The sequence below is a fragment of the Jaculus jaculus genome, chromosome 4 (assembly GCF_020740685.1).
Source record: "Jaculus jaculus isolate mJacJac1 chromosome 4, mJacJac1.mat.Y.cur, whole genome shotgun sequence".
NCBI classification, from domain to species: Eukaryota; Metazoa; Chordata; class Mammalia; order Rodentia; family Dipodidae; genus Jaculus; species Jaculus jaculus.
The window spans coordinates 48,839,586-48,858,781 of NC_059105.1; the positions used below are offsets into that span (position 1 = coordinate 48,839,586).

At 40.4% G+C, this 19,196-nt stretch overlaps 1 protein-coding gene and 1 pseudogene across 1 annotated transcript in view; one reads left to right on the forward strand and one right to left on the reverse strand.

The window, feature by feature from the left end:
- The window catches only part of Stat4 (signal transducer and activator of transcription 4), a 99,303-nt gene that overhangs the window by 62,881 nt on the left and 17,226 nt on the right, over positions 1–19,196 (forward strand). The window contains exons 6-13 of the mRNA XM_045147332.1: positions 2,482–2,567; positions 4,085–4,236; positions 5,245–5,403; positions 6,078–6,170; positions 11,235–11,294; positions 11,564–11,581; positions 11,668–11,761; positions 12,815–12,859. Of these exons, the coding sequence (XP_045003267.1) occupies positions 2,482–2,567; positions 4,085–4,236; positions 5,245–5,403; positions 6,078–6,170; positions 11,235–11,294; positions 11,564–11,581; positions 11,668–11,761; positions 12,815–12,859 (707 nt within the window). The remainder of the gene's footprint in view (positions 1–2,481; positions 2,568–4,084; positions 4,237–5,244; positions 5,404–6,077; positions 6,171–11,234; positions 11,295–11,563; positions 11,582–11,667; positions 11,762–12,814; positions 12,860–19,196) is intronic.
- Positions 7,986–9,036, reverse strand: LOC105944125 (annotated as a pseudogene).

The following is a 19,196-nucleotide window of genomic DNA, read 5'->3' on the forward strand; positions in this document are numbered from 1 at the left end:
GAGAGAAGAGATGGGTGCACCAAGGTCTCTAGCAACTGCAAACTCCAGATGCATGCATCACCATGTGCATCTGTGGAATCTAGGGAATCAAACCTGGGTCCTTAGGCTTCACAGGCAAGTGCTTTAACCACTAAGCCATCTCTCCAGCCCTCAAAATAATATTTTATCATTTATTTATTTTTGCATCTATGTGTGTGTATCCATTTGGGACATGTGTGGAGGCCAGAGGTTGATATGAGGTGTGTTCCTCAACTGCTTGCCTCTTTATTTAGCTCCTTGACTCAGCTAATCTAGCTAGCCAGTTTGTCCCAGGAATTCCTTCCCTCTGCATCCTGTGCTGGGATTACTGGCAGCCACCACGCCCACCCAATATTTATGTGGGTGCAGGGGATCCAAACTCCTACCCTCACACTTTTGCAGCATGTGCTTTACTGACTGAACCATCTACTCAGACCCTCAAAATAATTTTTTAAAATAGATCAGTTATGGGATCTAGAGATGGCTTAGCAGTTAAGGCATTTGCCTGCAAAGCCAAAGGACCCAGGTTCAATTCCCCAGGCCCCATGTTAGCCAGATGCACAAGGGGGAACACATGTCTGGAGTTTATTTGCAGTGCCTGGAGACCCTAGCAAGCCCACTCTCTCTCTCTCTCTCTCTCTCTCCCCACCCCTCTTTCTCTGTTAAATAAATAAATAAAATAAAATATTTTTTAAAAAATAGATCAGTTATAACCACCTGACTTACAGAACCACTTTGAACTACTTACATGCTAACATGTATGTACAAGGCCCTGTGGGTGATTGTAATCACATCTTTAACTTTCCAGAAGTAAGAAATGAGGTGTTTTTGTTATTCTGGCATTTGTATGGTGTCTTAACTGCCATGAGTATTCACAACGTTCAAGATTATTTATATGTACAATTTTTCTTTTCAAAAGAAATGGCCCATACCTGGGTTCTACCACTTATCAAAAGGCTGCTTGATCATGGTAAAGGGGTTTTAGAAGAACTATAAATTCCACCAAGCAACATAAAGTCATTCCAAAATCCATGTAGAGTACCAACTTTAAGAATTAAAATATACCAAACTACACAAGACAGTAAAACTTCTAAACACAGTACTTTATGATTTGAACTATTTCAATACTTTTCTGGTTTTTCGAGGTAGGGTCTCACTCTAGCTCAGGCTGACTTGAAATTCACTATGTACTCTCAGGGTGGCCTCAAACTCATGGCAATCCTCCTACCTCTGCCTCCCGAGTGCTGGGATTAAAGGTGTGCACCACCACGCCTGGCTGCTTTTCAGTTTTCATGCACATTTTAAAGAGTAAAAACAAAATGTGCCAGGTGTGGGGGTCACCTGTGTAATCCCAGCATATGGGAGTGGAAGCAGGAATTTGAAGTCATCCTCTGCCACATAACAAGTGTGGGGCCACCGGATTTACCCTGTGTCAAAAACTCAAAAAGAATCATCTTTATCACTTGGATAAACACATATTTGTCTGTTATAAATGAATTTTTTTTAATGACAAGGGAAAAATATAGTGAAGACTGGAAAGTATTGGCTAATGAAGCCTCACTTGATAAAGAGATACATAACTAAGATTTTTCTATCCATAGGTTCTAGGAGTTATATAGAAAGTTTCTGAAGTATTATGACCAGGAATGATATCTTGGAGATTAATTCGGCTTTGTAGAGAACTTTCCCTGTGTCCTTGGGCATCTTTTCATAACTAGAGAAGTCAGCTCAGCATCTCCATCCCTCATTTTATTACATGCATCATTGATACAAACAATTGCTTGGTATATATCAATTAAGTCTAACATTCAAACTGAACCATACAATGTTTGTTTATAAAATGTCTTCCCATTTAAGGGGACAAGTCATTTTGTTTTGCTTCAGGTACTTTTCTTAATTTCCCCCTCATTCATATATCTAGGTTTACCATGAGGTTAGCCATTTTGCAAAGAAAAGAGGAAAGTAATGGATTTGGTTTTTGTTAGTTTTTGAGGCTAAGAACATACACCTAATTCTCCCAGGCAGTTACTCATAAGGCCTGAGAGCCAGGAAAAATGGGATAAAGACAGAATGAGTCAAGTATGATGTCATCATGACCATAAAGCAAAACTCCCTTCCCTCCTTTCTTAAAGCAAACAACCAATGTTTTCCTTAATGCAGATGTACACAGTAAGAAACTGTCACACACACACAAAAAAAAATGTCCATGGCCCACCACCTTAAAAAGCATCTGTAAGATAAAAAGGCCCTCTTTCTAACATGCTTGGCTGGAATTCCTCCTGGCAGAATGAGCATGTTCTGGGACTGAGCTTTCAAGCTCAGATCCTCAAAATTCAGGAGCCTCCCTTCATCTCCTGCAGCCTAGTCCCTGCCCCTCCTGTCCAGAGCTGGGTTTACCATGTACACTGAGGCAGTGACAATGTTGCACTGGGGATTCCAAATCTGATCTCTTTTCCTTTGCAGATCAGGGGGACAAGAATAGTGTCCTAATGAATCAGGAACTTTTGACACTCCAAGAAATGCTTAACAGCCTAGACTTCAAGAGAAAGGTTGGTGAAAAAAAATGTTAACTTGTACATTTGCTTGTTTTTCTCCTTTTTCTACACCTAATCCTTCCAAGAACAAAGGCCTCATGTTCTATCAGCGCCACTTTCAGTGAATGAGAAAACAGCAATGTTTCTAGGAACAGCACGTCGGAGCCCTATTTCCAAGGAAATAAAAGCTAAACCTCCAAGACCCCATTACCCCATTAACCCTACCCCATGACCCCTACCTTCGCTTCCTGAAGGTTGGTATCATTTCAAGGTGAAAGTCTTAACTTTCATTCTTGACTATTTTAGACATTGCTGTTTAATATGCTGAGGTGGATTCCACTACATATATATATAATTAAAAATGCTTGATGACTATTAAAATTCATTGAAAAACTAAGTGTTCTGTTTTCTATTTTGAGAAATGACATTATGTTAAGCATTTTCCTAGTTTTTGGAATAGTTTATTGGCAAACAAATATATGTGCAATTTAAACTGATCAAACCTTGTCCCAATGAACCTTTTTTTTTTTTTTTTTGGCTCAATGAAATTGTTTTTCAAAGGGGAAATATCTCTATTTCAATTTACTTCTACAAGTTCAGCTTCATTTTTCTGCGTAGGAATTTATGTGAATACAAGTAAGCATAAATTTGTATTCATCTTGAATTAATTTTAATCTTTAACAAGTATATGTCAGACAGCATGTAAGTAGTTAATCCAAAAAAATATTAAAGCTTTTATATATAATAAATCTAACTAGGTGCATGCCATTTTATTTTGCTTTCAAAAACAGTTTAGGTTACTCACCTGCATATATATAGATGCATATATATAGATAAGAAAACTTGACTCTAACATGGCTAAATACTTTGTTCAAATTCACATATTTTTGTGGCATAACTAAAATGGAAAATCCTGGTCTAACCCTAAGCTTTTGACAGTATGCTTCCCCCAAATAACATTTTAATGAAAAGCATGACTGGACTAGCCAGACATGGTGATGCACTCCTTTAATCCCAGTACTCAAGAGGCAGAGGTAGGAGGATCACCATGAGTTTGAGGACTGAGACTATATAGTGAATTTCAGATCAACTTGGGCTAAAGCAAGACCCTACCTTGAAAAACCAAAAAGTCAAAAAATAAATTTTTTAAAAAGTTACCCTTAAAGGCCTCAAGGTTAGTCAAAACATTTGCAAACAAGTGGACAATCATATTTATACAAAATAAATAACAATGGTACATAACCTTCAAATATACGACTTTGGACTCCAAGGGTCAATATTGTCACAGAAGTTTCTATTGGATGCAGTTAGACTGAAACATGTTGTGAGAATGTCACACTGTGGTTATGCTTTCCTCCTAATTGTAATATTGTAATTGTTTAAGAAGGCATTGTTACGGAAAATAGAAACAGGTACTTCATAAATACCTGGTTAAAATTTTAATCAAGCCTTTATCTGTCTGGTGAAATTATCTGATGAGTAGACTTAAGAATAACACTGGCGGTTTATTATGGTGGCCCTCTCTATTTCAGGAAGCTCTCAGTAAGATGACACAAATAGTGAATGAAACGGACTTGCTGATGAGCGGCATCCTCATGGAAGAGCTGCAGGACTGGAGGAGGCGGCAGCAGATCGCCTGCATTGGAGGTCCGCTGCACAGCGGCCTGGACCAGCTGCAGAACTGGTAAAGCGAACGGACCTGAGTTTCTAGTGAAAAACCACAGGAAGTACAAACTTCAGTGTGGCCCAGCCAGAAAATATAGGCTGACATTGAGTTATCGATGGTTTGTTAGCAGCTGGGAACCCAACAACTGAACACAAAACATGGAATTGCAGAAGGTTCTTCATTTTCACACCTTTGGGAAGGAAAATGAAGTATTTTTCAGAATGTATAAAAATTCCTTATTTTTCACACACATGACAATCTCAAAAGACTCAAATGATTTATTTATTTATTGTTATTATTATTGGTTTTTCAAAGTAGAGTCTCGCTCTAATTCAGGCTGACCTGTAATTCACTATGAAGTCTCAGGGTGACCTTGAACTCACAGAATCCTCCTACCTTTGCCTCGCAAGTGCTGGGATTAAAGGGGGGGGGGGGAGAGAATGGGCATTCCATGGCCTCTAGTCACTGCAAACGAACCCCAGGCACATGGCAACGCCTTGTGCACTGGCTTACGTGGGTCCTGGGGAATAGAACTCAGGTCTTTTGGCTTTGCAGGCAAGTGCATTAACTGCTAAGCCAGCTCTTCAGCCTCAGAAACAAGAATTTTAAACATTGTTTATCTTTTGACCATTTTCTACTAATACTTAAGAATGATAAACAAATAAGTATATATACATACATATATGGAGGAAGGTGAGATTTACATTTTTTTTCTTCAGTATTCTTAACACATAACTTTGTTCGTGTCATGTGTTTTGTTATTCACATTGCTGTTTCTTTGCCTTTTAGTGAATAGCATATTCTTAGCACAATATTCTAATAGGTTTAAAGGCCGATTAAAAGGGATTTGTTTTCAGATACTGCCAAAATTTCATAAATAATGTCTGTAACTGAAAATAAATTTGAAACATTTTAATATAAGATGCATATTCAAGAAGAAGTGGTTTAGGAAAATATAAAAAGAACTGTCCTAAGCTCAGTTGGAATTGAATTATTTCTTTAATTTAATAATTTGCCATTTGACAGCTTTACCCTGTTGGCAGAAAGTCTTTTCCAACTCCGACGGCAATTGGAGAAATTAGAGGAGCAATCTACCAAGATGACATATGACGGTGACCCTATCCCTGTGCAGAGAACACACCTGCTAGAAAGAGTCACCTTCTTGATCTACAAACTTTTCAAGAAGTACGTGAGTTGTCGTGAACGTAGCACTTGCCCAGCTTCCTGGGGTTGTGGTGCCCCGGCCAGGTGTTGGTGTTTAGGTGAAGGAGCCGCTGGCAGTGCTGAACTGTGAGACCCGGGAGAAAGTGGACAGAGCCTCCAGGACGCTCCCGCGACCACATCTCCACTCTGCTCTCCACCAGTGCTCCTCCCAGCTGCTGGTTCCATTTCCCGTGAGCTAGCCCACACCCCATGTTAGAAAGAATCTCAAGGGTTTTGCCTTCAGAATCTTTCCAAGAAATGAAAGGCAGGGGACATTTTTGTGTTTATAAGCTCAATTAGGGAAAAAAAAAATTGTTAATACATAACAGAATTCTCAATAAGCAAAAATGACATGAAATTAACTCTCTGCTTTGTTGTGTATGATAAACATGTGCCTTTATTGAATCCATTTCAACAATTAAGGATTGCTATTGTTCATTAGGGATGAACCGCAGGCATTCTCCTATTTTATAATAATGATTTATTGACTCGTGAGAAAGTTCCAGGAAGATGGCAGTTTAATGGGGGATTCAACATCTTCTGGGTGTAGAAAATTTGGACTTTAAGAGAGGATAGTATTCTGTTGCTCTGTGGTTTGCATCCTGTCAGTACTTGCAACATTTTCAAATGACACACTTTATTTTCTTTTCACCTAGCTCATTTGTCGTTGAACGACAGCCATGCATGCCGACACACCCTCAGAGGCCGATGGTACTTAAAACCCTCATTCAGTTCACTGTAAAACTGAGGTAGGCCAAGCACATTTTAGGATTGTTTCACGTCTGTGGAATTATAGCCACAGCTATAATTGGTAAATTCCCCACAGAAATGTTATGATGAGAGACCTGCTTGTCAAGAGCTTGACAGTGTGGGATATTAATGAGGACATAAGGGATATTAGCACGAAAGTATGCAATAATGATCTCAAGCACTATGGGATTAATTGCTGAAAAGGTTAACCTGAGGGAGGACTGGGGAGATGGAGAAGGGGAGGATCACACAGAGTGAGAGAACTGAAATGATAGCTTTTGAGAGTCTGTCTTGTAACAGTGTGGAGCAGAGAGAAATAGAATAGAAAACACAGATGGGGGACAGATTGTGGAAGACTTTGAATATCCTATCCAGGAAATGTAGTGACACATTCTTCCCCTGTGATTACCCAGTAACTGGCTTATTGGATTTTCCACAAAAAAAACAAACAACAAAAAAACCTCTGAACACTGCAATTTTCAGTATACCTTGCTGTGCACCTGTTTTGAAGACGTGTGGTTTGTGTGGGATTTTGCATTGCTTTAGCTGTGTGTTTGATCTTTTCCATTAGCATGAACAATCAAAACTTGTTTTCCCTAATAACACTGAGAATGATAAGTTTCAGTTCTTACTCTCAACAATCTTTGTTGTGCTTTAAACTCCAAGGCTCAAAGCATTCGATTCTTAATCACTAGGTCACTTCTGAAAACCAGGGCTACAGACTAGCAAGTCAAGAGATGGTGATGAGTTCTATTGTGGGGTACCTGATCACTTATCAGCATCAGAACCCCATTTTTACATGGAAGGCACTGCTCTTCAATGTGCACTTCAAAACCCTGAACTAAGCCTCTCAATGTCTTTGTGTGAATTTTGTACAAGATAGGAAAGCAGCAAACAGAAGGCAGAGGCCAGGTGTCTTTTATAATTCTATTCTTCTCAGAAGTTATTCATATAGAACCCAGGAGACAATAAAAAGGAAATAATATGGAGAGGTGGTAGATATCTTATTATTCCTTGAGAAACCCCTGTGGATGACATAGCATGTCTGAGATGCTTTGTGAGAAAAAGGGGAGGTACTAAGGATGGCTTCTCAGAACATTCTGAGTGGAAGAGGGCCCTGGGCACGTAGCATGTGCTTCAAGCAACTGTCCAGGAGCACAGACCACTCGTCTCTAGTGTGAGGCTCCTGTCCCCCCCTTCAGTCTGATTGCTAAGTCCTCATTCTCTTCGGTGGAATCCTACCCTCTTCTTTTTTCTAAATTGGAATAAATTATTTTATTAAAACCCAGTAAGAGTCTGGTGAGGGTGCAAAGGTACAAAAATAACAGCAAGACAACAAGAATAAAACGCACATAATCACTGTGGCATCCAGTTTCTGATCACAAAAAAAAAGCTCCAGCCCATCTTTTAATATTGAAAAAAATTCCTGATATTACAGAACTAAACTGAAATGTATTAGTATTCCACTCTTACATTTCCATGACAAAGAAATTCATTAGCAAAAATAGGGATAGATAGCTAGGCGTGGTGGCACACACCTTTAATCCCAGTACTCAGGAGGCAGAGGTAGGAGGATCACTGTGAGTTCAAGGCCACCCTGAGACTCCATAGTGAATTTCAGGTCAGCCTGAACCAGAGTGAGACCCTGCCTTGAGAGAACCAAAAAAAAAGGGGAGTGAGGATAGGAGTAGAAGCTTATAAAACTAATTATGGATCTCAGATCTCAACAGCTGAACAGAGGAAGGAATTAAAAAATCACGAGTGGATGATAAATTGTGCAGAATCACTGGCTGTTCAGGAACTACACAGATGGATCATGGGTGGGTGGTGAACAGAGAAAGGGAGTAGGGATGAATCTGCACTGTCCTAGCTGCTCCCCATGCCACCGGTCTCTGATCCACGATGGTACCCTGCCTATCAGTAGACCCTTCCACTAGGTTTGCAATTTTGATCTGAGTCCCAGACGTCTGAGGGATCTCATTGATTTTTGGCTCCCTGACACCCAATTATGCAGCCAATCAAGTCGTTTGGAATGCTGAGTTCATGAGAAGTAGTCTGAGCCTACGCATCCAAACCTGCCCAGTAGCCTTTCACCTCTGGAGAGCTGGAGTCAATGCCACTGAATCCAGTGCTGCCACGCGTGGTGGGAAAATGAGACTGTTGCTTTGCCAACTGGTGTAGCTTGGTCACCTCTAGAGGTGGTCCCTCCAGGTCAGGGTTGAGGCACATGGACCGGCTGGTGTGGGGAAAGCTCGCACTGTCATTGCCTGTGCTTGTACCTGTCCTGATCACCTGCAGAGATGACTGGAGAACTTGAGGGTTTGGGCCAGTCCTGGATGGTCACGTGCTGGGGGGCACAGGGTTGGGGAGACGACTGGGAGAGAGTCTCCACCATGACCGCACAGATCTGTCTGACACCCTCTATGGTGGATTGTGGGATGCCAGCAATAGTGACGGTATCCCCTGGCACCTGGACCTGAGCCCTTGTACTCTCTCTAATCTCCTTGATCTTGCAACCACCTTTTCCAATGACAGAGCCACACTGACTGGCAGGCAACGCCAGCCTTAGTCACTGGGGACTACTGGCAGCTGTGCTGTTAGTCATGGAGCTGCTAATGTCCTCTTCCACTTGATCAGTGATCATGGCGAAGGCTTTGAAGATGGCCTTAGTGGGTCCGGCCAAAGTGAGAATTCTCTCAGGAAATTTCCCTTCTGAGATTTGTTGATGCGTGCACCACACTCCTCACGCATCTTCTTAACTGATTCTCCTTTCTTTCCGATGATATTGCCAACTTCCTTCCCATGCATAAGTCGCTGGATGGTCAGAGTGACATTTAATCCACCTTCATTCACACCTGTGTCCATGTAGAGCCGAGTGACGAGGAGCTGGACGTTGAGTGGTTGAGTCTTTGGTCGCTGCTGGAGGGATGGGGGGCGGGAGGAGGGGGATGATGGAGGAGGAAGAAGGGGGAAGAGACCCCTGGCCGGTGGAGGGCGGCCGAGGGCCGGCGGGAGAGGGCGCAGGTTGCTCGGGCTGCTGCCTCTGCTGGTCTGGGAGCCTACTCCCCTTCTGGATAGACAGCCTTTACTTAACTTTGCAAGCGTTTTGCTCTAACGGCTCTTTCTACCATAGCGTTGTACTGTTCTATTTCAAAGGGAAGAAGGCATGAGACCCCAGGATCAGGCATCAGCGTCTCGCAATGACTCAGAACCTTTCTGAATTAGAATAGAGAGGACAGAAAAGCATCTGGCCACAAGTCATGTGACCATGAACCTTCATCAGCACATACTGCTGGCTGTGCAATTCATAGCCTCCAGACCCTGAAGCCAGTCTTGTGCTGTGTGTGGTGTATGGGCAGAACCTCTGCTTGTACAACAGGCACAGCTTTGATCAGGCTTTCCGTGGTTTTATTTCTCTGATGCTGATGAGCCATGGCCACGCTCTCTATATTCCATCTGGTTGGCTCCAACCTTCTCCGTTTGGATAGCCACACACAACTTTCTCTCTTTTCCAATCTTTGCTCCACCAGTTTAAGGCATCTCAGTCTCTACTACATAAGTAGGAGAAGCTCAGTATGTATTGAATGACTTCATAAAGTGTGGGACAAGTGCATGCATGTGTAAATGGGTATGTGAATGAGTGAGTGAGTGAACATCCCTGCAGCTACTCTTGAACCCACAGACCTGACACGTCACATGACACACTCTGAGGACTTGGGGAAGTGGAAGATTAAAGGAGGAGCTGCAGAAGGAAGGGGAGGAATTCCTATCTAAACTTGCATCATTTCTTAGAAATCAGGTCATTTTAGTGATGAAAAATTTTGCCATTATTCACATATATGTTTAAAGATTATAAATGTACTTGAATTTGGATTTTCCATATTCACTTCAGAAGCCTTTTTTTTTCAACATTTTTATCATTAAAGTTATCACCAAAATATTTGGTTTGGGGCTAGAGAGATTGCTCAGTGGTTAAGGTGTTTGCCTGCAGAACCTAATGACCCGAGTTTGATTCCCCAGTAACTATGTAATACCAGATGCACAAAATGGAACATGTATCTGAAGTCCATTAGAGGACCTGGTGCATTCCCCCCTCTCTCTTTCTCTCTCTTCTAGAAAATAAATAAATAAAAATATGTATTTATAAAAAAAAAAGCCAGGTGTGGTGGCACAGGGCTTTAATCCCAGCACTCGGGAGGCAGAGGTAGGAGGATCACCATGAGTTCGAGGCCACCCTGAGACTACGGAGTTAATTCCAGGTCAGACTGAGCCAGAGTAAGCCCTACCTCAAACAAACAAACAAACAAATAAATAAAATGTTTGGTTTTAGCAAGGTTAACAATGATTTTCCATAATATTCTTATAAAATTAATCCATACGGGGGCTGGAGAGATGGCTCAGCAATTAAGGCACTTTTCTGTGCAGTCTAAAGACCCAGATTCAATTTCCCAGTACTCAGATGCACAAGGGGGTAAATACACCTGGAGTTCGTCTGCAGTGGCTAGACGCCCTAGTGTTCCCTCTCTCTCTCTCTCTCTCTCTCTCTCACACACACACACGCGCGCACACACACATATGGATCCACATGTATAGACTTACAAAAATATTTTTTTTTGTGTGTGTGTTTTTCAAGGTAGAGTCTAACTGTGTAGCCAGGCTGACCTGGAATTCACTATGGAGTCTCAGGGTGGCCTCGAACTCACAGTGATCCTCTTACCTCTGCCTACCAAGTGCTGGGATTAAAGGCATGTGCCACCATGCCCAGCCAAAAAACCCTATTTTTGCAAGATGTGGATTTTAGCCAAAATACGTTGCTATTCTTCTAAATGGAGCAATGTATTATACATCAACTGAAGGAATATACATATGTTTGTGAATAATGATCTTGTGACTGATCTCAATAGTAACACTGCAAACTGAAGAATAATACATTTTTAAAACGTGTTAACTTGTATGTGAAATTACTGTATTTATTTATGTGTATACACTATAAGTACATTTCTTTAAAGATTTTTATTACTTACAAATTTTTATCTTTGATTTTTATTAATGTCTCTTTTCAGACTACTGATAAAATTACCAGAACTAAACTATCAGGTAAAAGTTAAAGCATCAATTGACAAGTAAGTTTTCTAATTTTATTTCAAATTATGATAACATAAGTTTTCTTAATTATTATAAAATAAATTTGAACTTCATAATTTATTTCTCAAACTTTACCTATCGATGACTTTAAATATTTGGCCTTGAAGTTCAAAGAAATTTAATTTTTAAAGTTTATTATGAAGACTTAAAATGAAATTCTATATGCTGTTATTTAAAATAAGCTAGAGTGTTTTTTTACAAGATTATTTTAAATAGATCATTTTAAAGAAACTTCTTGGTTTTACAGGAATGTTTCAACTCTAAGGTAAGATATTTTATAGATTTTTTTTTACTATCCTCATAAATATATTTTGCCTGAGACCTTATAAATAGCTCCAATTTCCTGTCTAGTAGTCGAAGATTTGTCCTTTGCGGAACCCACGTCAAGGCAATGTCCATTGAAGAAACTTCCAATGGAAGTCTCTCAGTAGAGTTTAGACATTTGGTAAGTCTAGCAAATAAATCAAATGGGCATTTCCCTCTCAAAATCAGACACATCTTTACTAATAGTCCTTATAATTCAATGTATTTTGCTAAGTGTTGCTTAGATGAGATCAAGGAACATAGTGAGAAGTAAGACATGCCTTCACTGAAGACTTAAAATAGCAGAAAGGACATTGAGCCTTCTCTCAGACAGTGAGCTCTTGTAGTGATGTGGTTCAAACTGAAGTATTTATGGTGGTTGGCCAACATACTGTGGTGATAATGACAGATGTAATATACTAAGACAGATAGCATTACTAGTTTCATTTTTAAAATCTCCCAAGAAGCATTTTTATTAAGGAGAATAATTGGGCAAATAGGACACAGCAGTTGTTCAGTTGGCATTGGCATTTCTAGAAAGCTCTAACCCAGCACCATCCTGCTGCTTCTTGAGTTTCCTCTTGACCCACAGTCCCCTTCCTGTCTTCTTCCTAATTCTTTGCACAGCTGTTAGGTGTCCCTAAGATCCCATTGCTGTTCTTGCCAGAAACAGGTTACTCCTTCATTTTTTGTTTGTTTTGTTTTTGTTTGTTTTTTTAGATGGGGTCTCACTGTATCTCGTTCAAGCTGACCTGGAATGCACTATGTAGTCTCAGGGTGGCCTTGAACTCTTGGCAATCTCCCTACCTCTGCCTCCCAAATGTTGGGATTAAAGATGTGTGCTATCATGCCTGGCTCCTTTAGCTTTTTAACATTTAGTAATTACCTCATCTGAATGTTAGAGCACCACTGAATCAGCTTTAAAAAGACTTTTAAAAAGACTTTCTTAAAAAAATATATTGGTTAGCAGAAAAATTTCTCCATACACAAATTTATACCAGTTTATTTTTGGATTTGGTTTGCTTTCAGTATTAATTTCTATTAAATCTAGGGAAGCACATGAGGTTTTAATGGGTTAGATGACATGGGTGCCTGTTTTAGGCCAAACTATGGCCATGAAAGTGATAAAACAGGCCTGACCATACATGGCTGGTAATATTTCTCCATCTAAACACTATTATTCTCTTTCATAAAGCAACCGAAGGAAATGAAGTCCAGTGCTGGAAATAAAGGAAATGAGGTAGGAAACATTTCTTACTAGAGAATTTTTCTAATTAATAATCTTATAATATATGATTTCTGCAAAGCTCTTAAACTGCTTAATTTTATATCAAATCTTTCTCTGATTACAAAGCTTGATCATCACCGACAATAATGGAAATTTTTTAAAGAAAATAAAATAGCATATCATAACACTCCATAGACAACAACTATTTAACATTTAGGTACATATCATTTTAGTCTTCTACTGTATTACATTATTACTTTAAAACATATCATATCCATTGTTTAATTACCTTTCATTTGACTCATTGATTTCATTTGATTTCACCTTTCATTTGACTCAACTGATTTCATTTCATGGTTTATAGCTTCTCATAACTTTCAGTCTTCTTGATAAACATAATTTGAACTTTGTCTTCTATTGCATCTTATAGGTATCCCATAATTTCCTTAGTCATTATGTCATGATGATGGCATAATGACTAAGGAAATTATGGGATACCTATAATCTTTATATTTAAAAGTAGGAAAATTGAGCCAGGCATGGTGGTGCACACCTTTAATCCCAGCTCTCGGGAGGCAGAGGTAGGTGGATCTCTGTGAGTTCAAGGCCACCCTGAGACTACATAGTGAATTCCAGGTCAGCTTGGGCTAGAGTAAGACCCTACCTTGAAAAAAAAAAGAAAGAAAAGCAGAAAAACTGGGTTTGAGTCTGCACTCTAATGGTGACTAAAAAAATGTGATCATTGGCAAAGGATCCGATGAAGAAATGTTGCATTTTTGCCCTATAAGTGATCAGGAGAGTACTGCTTACCATTCCCTGCTCAAAGGCTTTGCCTAGGAAAAACTGTGCACATGATATTGGTTGTACCTGTGGGGTGGTCTATGCAGAACCATGCTTTCCTTTAAAATCACAGCTCCTTTGAGAAAGATGTCTGAATGATCATAAGAAAAGAACAGAATAAACCCAGCATCCAATGACATATAATCTATTAAACCCTCAAAACCATGGAGATCTACCACAAGATGTCTAAATGCCATGTTCTCTTCTAAAACTTTTTCACTTACCAAATATTATACCCCACCAAGTTAAGCCAAATCTTCCCTGCAGAACAGAATCACTGCTTCAGGCAGAACCCCAAGCAAGTCTTTCCTGCCAGTGATCCTCATGAGCAGAGCTTTTGAGTGTGAGGATGCCCCAGTGAGACATACAGGTGGGAGGCGTTCTTCCCCCATCAAGGTTTCCTAAACTTCCTGAACATTAACACGTTATAAATAAAAGCTCTTTTATATATCTCAGTAGAATTTTAAACAAAGTTGTAGCATTTCATTCACATGACATCCCTGGATACTATTATTTATGAATTCAAACAAACCAAGGACAATTATTCTGAATTGTTCTTAAGCAAAACAGAGCCAATGGGAATACATCTAAAGAGCTCACCTCTCCCAGCACATTGTCATCTTTCTCAACGTAAAATCAAAATCTTTACTTGGATTTCCCTTGAGACAGAAGTCGAAGTAAATTATCTTCCACTATAGGAAAACCAACCACTGTCTTATTAGCGCTGTCTACTTATATTGCTTTGAATTTATTTCCCCTTATTTTCCAGTTGATAACAAAATCATACAGCCATACTGTGACTGCATTTGTTTTATTTTCGTTATTGTTGTTTCCTTTGAGATTTGTTAAATCAGGGTCATTGTATTTTAAGGTATTCTTTGAGCTCCCCCTATTGATTGACTCTTAGTATGGCTCCAAAATACTTAAAACAAGCCACCGCACTGAACACTGTTCAATGTGCTAAGAAATTGGTTGAAATGTAGGAAATATATGGAGGCTGATAAGCCCACCGTCAGGGGTTTGGTCAGTCGGTAGGATGACCAGAGGAAAGTCATGAAAGAATAGTGGAATCGTAGCTCATAAATGTCAGGAAAACAGGAAGCTAGGGTACCATAACCTATTTTTCAAGATTCAAAGGCTTATCTGTGAGCACCTAAGGCAGGTGGGCACACCCTGCTGAGAATTCATTTAACAAACCCTGCAAAGCAAATACAACGCACTGAAAACCCTGAGGACGTCTCTAATGCTGACGTCTGTAACCTGGGCAACATCTTTAGCAGTAGGTACTGTTACCCGCTTATTTTAGTTAGGAGAACTAAGCTTACTAAGGCAAGATTACCCAGTCAGTTAGTGACGGGCCAAGATTCAAACTCTGGCTGTCTTGATGCTTCTTCCCTCTACTATACCACTTCTGGACCATGATGTCTTCCCTGGGAGGGCCAAGTTTCCCTTTGATCCCTGCCATCTTTCTCATCCTAGTTATCTCACCAAGTGCCCATGCATTGGTGAGCAGCTCAGAAATCAGAGCTATCTCACCATAAACTCCTTGCCAAATTGAGAAGGAAAATAACATAATGCTTCCTTAAGCAATGTTAGTGCCCACTCCTTATCTACTATAACCCCTTTTTACAATTCTGTTGTAACTTCAGGAGATAATGGAAACCACAGCTGATTGGGTTCAGCCTCTTATAGGAAGTCTAAGCTTGTGCAAGGCACTTAACCTCTCCTAATGTCAATTTCATTATCAACAAAATGGGGCTCGCGTTGCCTTACACTTCCTAAGGCTGTTAGGAGGGCCAGGCGAGATGACGTGTGAGTGATGCTGATGTCAGAGGCTGGCTGTGGCTCTTGTTGCTCAGCCCTCCCTGCCGTCCCCTCTGTCCAGAGCAGGTGTTACACGGATGGGAGCCTGGCTTCACAACTGCTGATTCTCACTATTTTCTGCCCAACTGCCACATGCTGACCTGGAGACATGGTCCATTTCACAGGACTCTGGGCACTTCCCTTCTCTGTTTCCAGATCCCTGAAACTTCAGACTGCTCTCCATGTACGGCCGCATTTTGGAACTCCACATCTGAACTTCCTGCTTCCTCCAGGAGACCTTCATCCCCTACTACATGCACACTTTCCATTTTTGTGACTATAAGGCTCATATTGTATAGCTATTAAGTGACTAGAACTTATCAAGATGTCCTCAAGGTTCCTAAGGTGGCCATTCTACATGGCCTAAGGAGTGCAGCACCCAGCGAGTGGCTGAGATCAGAGGACCAGTCAGAGGCTCTTGCTTTTGGTTTACGTAAAGGGAGAAAGTTGTAGTAAACCCATTTTGTTCCCAAGGATTCAGAAAGACCAAATAGGTGCTTGAGGAGCCACCTTTGACCTTGGGATTAGTGACCTGTGGAGTTTGGTCCTCATACCTGCTTTTATCAGAGCAGCTCTTTTTTGTTGTGTTTTGTTTGTTTGTTTTTGGAGGTAGGATCTTGCTCTAGACCAGGCTAACCTGGAATTCACTATGTAGTCTCAGAGCAGCTTTAATGGATATATTTTACAGATAGGAACCTGGATGGTAAATTTCAAAAATGTTTCAGAATTGAAGCAATGAAAACCCAGCAGGGCATGGTGGCACATCCCTTTAATCCCAGCACGAGGGGGCAGAGGTAGGAGGATCACCTTGAGTTCAAGGCCACCCTGAGACTAATAGTGAATTCCACATCAGCCTAGGCTAGCGAGACCCTACCTCGAAGAACTGCAGAAGACAAAAAAAGAGGGGGAACCCATTGGACTAGGCACTCTCTGAAATTCTTTCCACTAAGGTGTGACAATCTTCAGAGCACAGCACAGGGAACAGACTTTAGATTCCTTTTAAATGAATTGAATTTTATGACTTTGCTTTGAAATTTCTCAGCACACAGTGAGGGAGGGAGCTATGGATATGATCTCACAAAATCAAGGTTGACAGTCACTGCCTCTTCCACCTTTATTCTTCCTCAGGAGGAGTCATCATGAAAAAATGACTCTGTCACCTCTCCAGAGACCAGATGCAGAAGCCGTCACTCTATTCCTGTCAGGCAAACATTCCCAGGTCCTTATCACATAGGGAGCCAGTCAGAGTGATTACTGAATGTGAAAACTGTCTGAATAGGGACGCTGGAATTGCGATGTCTCCAGCTTACTCCTGCCTGAAAGTTTAACTGATAAATGGGAGTTTCAGCCTCAGACTGAGGGGCTAAGTGATTTTGTTTATGTGGTGGAAAATCATGAAGTACAAAGAAGCTATTAGTAAAGCCTGGGTGACTTGAGTTTCATTTAACAAAATAGCCAAACAGATGTTCTTTCAAGGTCCAGTGTTCCCAAACCCAGGCAGGCGTACTGCTCACGCCCCAGCAAGCTCCAGCACTTCACAGCAAGTTGCTCTACTTCTGAACTAATTGAAGGAGTTGCAACACTTGTATAAGAACATCCTACAAATTCAGTCCTTCGAAAATGAAGCATCTTACACTCCTTTCTTAGGTTTCTGGGACTATGGAGTCTTGTGTGATCACACGCTTTCCTTCTCTTCACACTGTTTCCCAGCATCTAACCTCAAGCTCATTAAAAGTGCTCAATAAATATTTATTTTGGCACGCCAATTCTCTCTCTCTCTCTCATAAATAAATAAAATAATAATAATAAAGGGCTGGAAAGATGGCTTAGCGGGTAAGGTGCTTGCCTGTGAAGCCCAAGGACCCAGGTTCAATTCCCTAGAATCCCACTTGAACCAGATGCACATGGTGGCACATGCATCTGGAGTTTGTTTGCAGTGGCTGGATGCCATGACATGCCCAATCTCTCTCTCTCTCTCTCTCTCTCTCTCTCTCTCTCTCTCAAATGAATAAAAGGAAATAAAATATAAAAAAGAAATATTTGTTAAAGGATAGGGCTACATAGCTCAGTGGTAAAATACTGGCCTAGCATGTAGAAGGCTCTGTGTTCAATCCTTAGTATTACAAAAACAATCATTTTAGGGCTGGAGAGATGGCTTAGCGGTTAAGCGCTTGCCTGTGAAGCCTAAGGACCCCGGTTCGAGGCTCGGTTCCCCAGGTCCCACGTTAGCCAGATGCACAAGGGGGCACACGCGTCTGGAGTTCGTTTGCAGAGGCTGGAAGCCCTGGCGCGCCCATTCTCTCTCTCTCCCTCTATCTGTCTTTCTCTCTGTGTCTGTCGCTCTCAAATAAATAAATAATAAAAAAAATTTTTTTAAAATCTTTAAAAAAAAACAACAATCATTTTAATTTGTTAATCAGATTGTCTGGCTTGTTTTCTAAATGTCATACTGTTTTACATGAGCAACTAGGTTGGTAAGCAATAAGCAAGGGCTGGACATGGCAGTACAGGCCTGTAATTTCAGCAATTGATCAGTGGAGGCAGGACTATCAGAGTTCAAAACCATTCCTGGCAACATTGCAAGTTCAAAGCCAGCCTAAGCTGCATGAGCCTTTGTCTCAAACAGACAAGCAAAGAACAAAAACATGAGAAAACTTTCAAACTGGAGATTTTCTTTTAAATATTTGCTCCTCTTATCTAGGCTTCCAGAGAAAACAACAAAAAAGTCATAATATCTAGATATTCCTTTCATTAGATTGTATATTTTTCCTCAAGTGGATCTCTGGTCAAGTCATTTGTCCAGTTTTCTACTTTCTTAGTACAATATCCAGTGGTCAGTTTCCTGAAGAAAAACTAATCAATGTGTTAGTAATATCAGTGTTATAATATAAATATAAATATATATACATATATAAATATAAATAAATAAATAAATAAATAAATATATATATATATATATTAAAGTTGTAATCATCCCAAATGATTACGATAGCTTGATACAAACATTAGTAGCGTATCATCTCTATGGGGTTTTTCGGACCTGTAAGAGGTGGATCCTGGGAATGTGAAACTGAATAGTGTCTCTACCTTGGACCTCATTGATACAGTAATGAAGGCTGTGAATGATGACCACAGAGCTTCGAAAATGCATCCTATTTATTTCTGTCAGAGCTTCTTTTACCCAGTCATGTGTATTGGATATTGACTTCCTTGCTGGATTTTGTTTTAAATGTTCATCACAGTGGACCATGGATTTTCGAGTAAACATCAGAAATTAGTTTGAAACACCAAGAAAACCTCTCATCATCCACATTTTAATTCAGTAAAAGAAATCTAAAGTATGTTCTTTCTCGAAAGTTAATGGACAAGCCTGACTCTCATTGCTCTACCTGGGAAAGCTTTGTGTGTCATTCCCTTTAAGACCCTGCATTTACGTAGTATCCTGAGAATAAAGCGGAAGAAAGTATCCACAGTGAATTGTCTATCACGTGCATGGGTAATCATACAAATTAAACTACAGAGACTGCAATGACGGAGAGAAGGTACCTGTAATTTAGTTTTTCTACTCCCTAAGTACACAATACCACACCTCTAATCACACAATCTATGTGGGGTTTTCTCAACAACCAGTTCTATAGCAGGCACC